This window comes from Notothenia rossii (genome assembly GCF_949606895.1).
Source record: "Notothenia rossii genome assembly, chromosome: 4".
Lineage (NCBI taxonomy): Eukaryota > Metazoa > Chordata > Actinopteri > Perciformes > Nototheniidae > Notothenia > Notothenia rossii.
The window spans coordinates 60,754,079-60,757,551 of NC_136902.1; the positions used below are offsets into that span (position 1 = coordinate 60,754,079).

General features: G+C 38.5%; 1 protein-coding gene across 3 annotated transcripts in view; it reads right to left on the reverse strand.

Annotated features, from left to right (window-relative positions):
* LOC307034771 (vascular endothelial zinc finger 1-like) overlaps positions 1-2,891 on the reverse strand; it is a 14,151-nt gene extending 11,260 nt beyond the window's left edge. For all 3 annotated transcript variants that reach the window (XM_079673653.1, XM_079673652.1, XM_079673651.1), the window contains exon 1: positions 2,770-2,891. In XM_079673653.1, the coding sequence (XP_079529779.1) occupies positions 2,770-2,802 (33 nt within the window). In that variant the 5' untranslated portion in view covers positions 2,803-2,891. The remainder of the gene's footprint in view (positions 1-2,769) is intronic.
* Positions 2,892-3,473: the final 582 nt, after the last annotated feature.

Genomic DNA, 3,473 nt, shown 5'->3' on the forward strand with positions numbered 1-3,473 from the left:
TTTCCATTCAACTGCGGGCCCCGTCACTACTACGCCACGCAATGTGTTTTAGCGTGGCAGGGAGAGCCTGGCCGTCACAGGTTGTCGACTCGCTTTTATATCCGCCACACTGTAGCAGGGAGGAATCATTACTGCAATTAGCATTTCTCCAAGGAAGCCGAGGACGACCAAATGCTCCCTCTGTTTCTCAGGAAGAACAAGGAGAGCGGCCTGCTGTTCTGAAGATTTTGATAAAGATCTGTTCTGACAGATAAATAGTACTGAAACAGAGTCTTGAGCATGGAAATTAACGAGCAATAATAGAAAGAAAAAACCGAACAAAGTCATTGTTTACTTTCACTGAAAGGCGGGGTATAGATTCCAATTTAATAGAAAGCTATTATGTCTACAAATGTGTCTGCATTATGGCCGTATAATACTTATTTTGAATTGTCTCTTTAAAACCTCCTAGATAGCAGATTACATTGAAATTCAAAACATTTCTTGTATAAGGACAATTTTAAAGTGTATTGCTTATCCCCCTACCAAAGAAGATTGTTGTGAAAATATTAACAAAGTAGTTCATCATAACTACAAAAATATCTTACAACGTAGCAGGGGTTATGCTATTTTATACAGAGTTGATACAGTTATGATATAAAAAGCAACATTTATGAGGCACTGCCAAGAGTACCATAGCTTGAAAGCAACTCCAACCTCTCAAACTTCATCATAACAGCAGAACACAATACCAAGTGCTAATCATCACCTTAGGTGAACCAAGCAGAACCTTAAGAGCCTCTTAATAGTCTTCTTGTCTATTACACACAAAATCCAGGTATTCTGGCAACTAACAGCATCTTTAGCAGAAAGCAATGTCAGTGTCTAAGCGCTGTACTACTGCGTGTGCCTTGCAGTAAGATTAATGGTCAAAAGTTGGAAGTTTATTAAATGCCTAATTTGATCCCCCGCTGGGCCTGGTGCTGTGGGAACCAACACACGGGCATCGGTCACGAGGACGTCCCGCACAAGCATACGTGGACGTACTCAAGAAGGACGTAGGAGCACAAAGTATCAATGAACTGGCCAGATGTATGGAGAACCGGGATGACTGGAAGCAACGATGGAGGGCTCGTCTGAGGACGACCTAGAGAGAGGCCCCAATCATCTTCTCATCTAGTTTTAAGATGTTTATAAAAACGTATTTACTTGGTGCCCAGATTTTTGTTAAAGAATTGTACGTGCTGTTGAGAGAGAGAGCGACCGAGACACACAGAGAGATGGAGACAGAAAGAAAACGTGTGTGTGTGTGACATCAAATTAGTAATTATGATGTTGTTAATCTTGCAATTTGCCTTATCAACTGTGTTCAGCCCACAATTCAGTGACCAGCTGCAGTGATTTATTTTTCACTGCAGCAATCAAAACATCACAAAATCTACAACTCTAATCTCATATAGCTACTACCATCTTCACAGCCAATGGTGGTTATGCAGAATTATCGTGGGCTACAAATACTGACCTAACAAAACATGTTTGGTAAAAATCTTCATGATAAAAACATTAACAATTAAATACATTTTTCAGTAAAATAATTTATCAATCCGTGCAAATTGTGAAGCCCGAGCACAGCCAAAATATTAAAGTCTGTATATACATAACTGTCAGGTGCTGCAAGATACTCTTGGATTGCCCAAAAACCCATGAAGAGACATATTACTCTATTAAACTCCACGTATATGCAAGTAGATCAATCATTTGGCACCACTGTATGTACATACATACTCTTCACTTGGAAAACCTAACACAGCGTTACTTGCTCTCCACTTCGCGATGCAAGGCCATTCATGAAGCATTTAACTTAACGTCACTTGTAACTTTTTAGAGGCTCCGTTTCATTGTCACGACTATGAAAAGCTTTCCCACGATTAAGAAAAGTTCCTGAAACAAGTTGCAGAGGCTCTATGTGTTTCCGAACAAAAGGCCACATATTACTTTAAAGTTTAAAAGGTGGCTGGCATAAAGTCTCGATCAGCTGTGACTACAGTTGCACATGATTTCCATTCTTGAGTGGTGCCGGTGGCTCCAGATTTGTAGTAAAAGAAGAAACGTTTGGCGTCTTTAAAGTGGTTTGTCCCTGCTGTCCGCGTGCTAGGTCCCATATAATTTACAGTGCTAGCTTTAGCCAACTTATAGTTAACAGACGGTTGTCTGGTGCAAGGTACATGCTTTTAAAACAAGTGTGTGCGTTGCTTCATCTGCATAATTAAGGTTGGGACTTACACTAATTCACTTTCTTCCAATTATCCTTAACTGCATAGTGGCAGGTATTGCCTGGAACGAAAAAAGTACCCGAGTTAGCTTACCCATTAGCAAATTAGCTTAGCATACTGAAATGCAATAGCTTGACCGACTAGCTAATTTTCTAACGCGCGCGCATCAACAGCAATAGCTCCATAAATTAGCTTTACGCTGGTTTATGTGCGAAAACGCTCACACTAGGATATAGTAGCTGCACGAAATGTAACCAACGCCACTTAGGTGGCCTTAGAGACACTCCGTAGATCACAGACAGCCAGAGGTCTCGGGTTCGATAAAGCTTAGCAATTTGCTAAAGTATCCCACAAAGCGAAGCTAGCTAGCTGGCTAACGCTAGCACCTTTGTTTTGCTTGGCTAACTCTAATGGATTTCACAAAGTGATGCAAAAACATTTAGCAGGCAGCATATTCATACCATTTAAAAACCGCGTATGCAGTTTGTCAAAAGGACAGCTGTATAGTGCTACTTACTTGGAATAAAAAGGTACTCCAGCTCGGTTCCATTGCAACACTTAGGCTAAAATCTGCAGGAAACCTACAAGGAATCTACAACAAAGCAGCTAAACATGGCAGCTACAACTTCCTGTAACCCCCAGGGCTGAACCAAGTCCAGCAGACTTTTTTTCAGGACGTCTGGATTTTACAAAAAATACAATCACACTTTTCCAGTTTCTATTAAAACTCCTTAAAAGAGGATAGGCCGTAAGATAAAAAAAAAAAATAAGGTTTACAACGAAAAAGTAGTGCCAGTATAATAAATATATGAATGACGTAAAAGTATTTTTATAATTTTTATATAAACAGAATACGGGCTACTAGGTTAGGAACATATCGTTATACTTAAAATAGCTATAGGCCTAGTACGATTTATTTACTCAATATGTATTAAGAAATACTTCAGAATGAGAGATGCTTTTAATAGTAGTCTATAATTAGTAGTAGTGGTTTATTTAATTAATTCTGTCTTAAATAGGCTACTAATAATATTCAGAATCAGAAATACTTTTTTTTCAAGGTGAACATTTTAATTTGGTAACTGCTCCACTTTAGATTAAACAATGATAACAGTTTTTTTTTTTAAATAAACAAATACACAATGAAGTAAACATCTTGACATTTGACTAGAATTCTTAAAAGTTAACACAAATTAATTAACAAAAGTAAACATCCATACA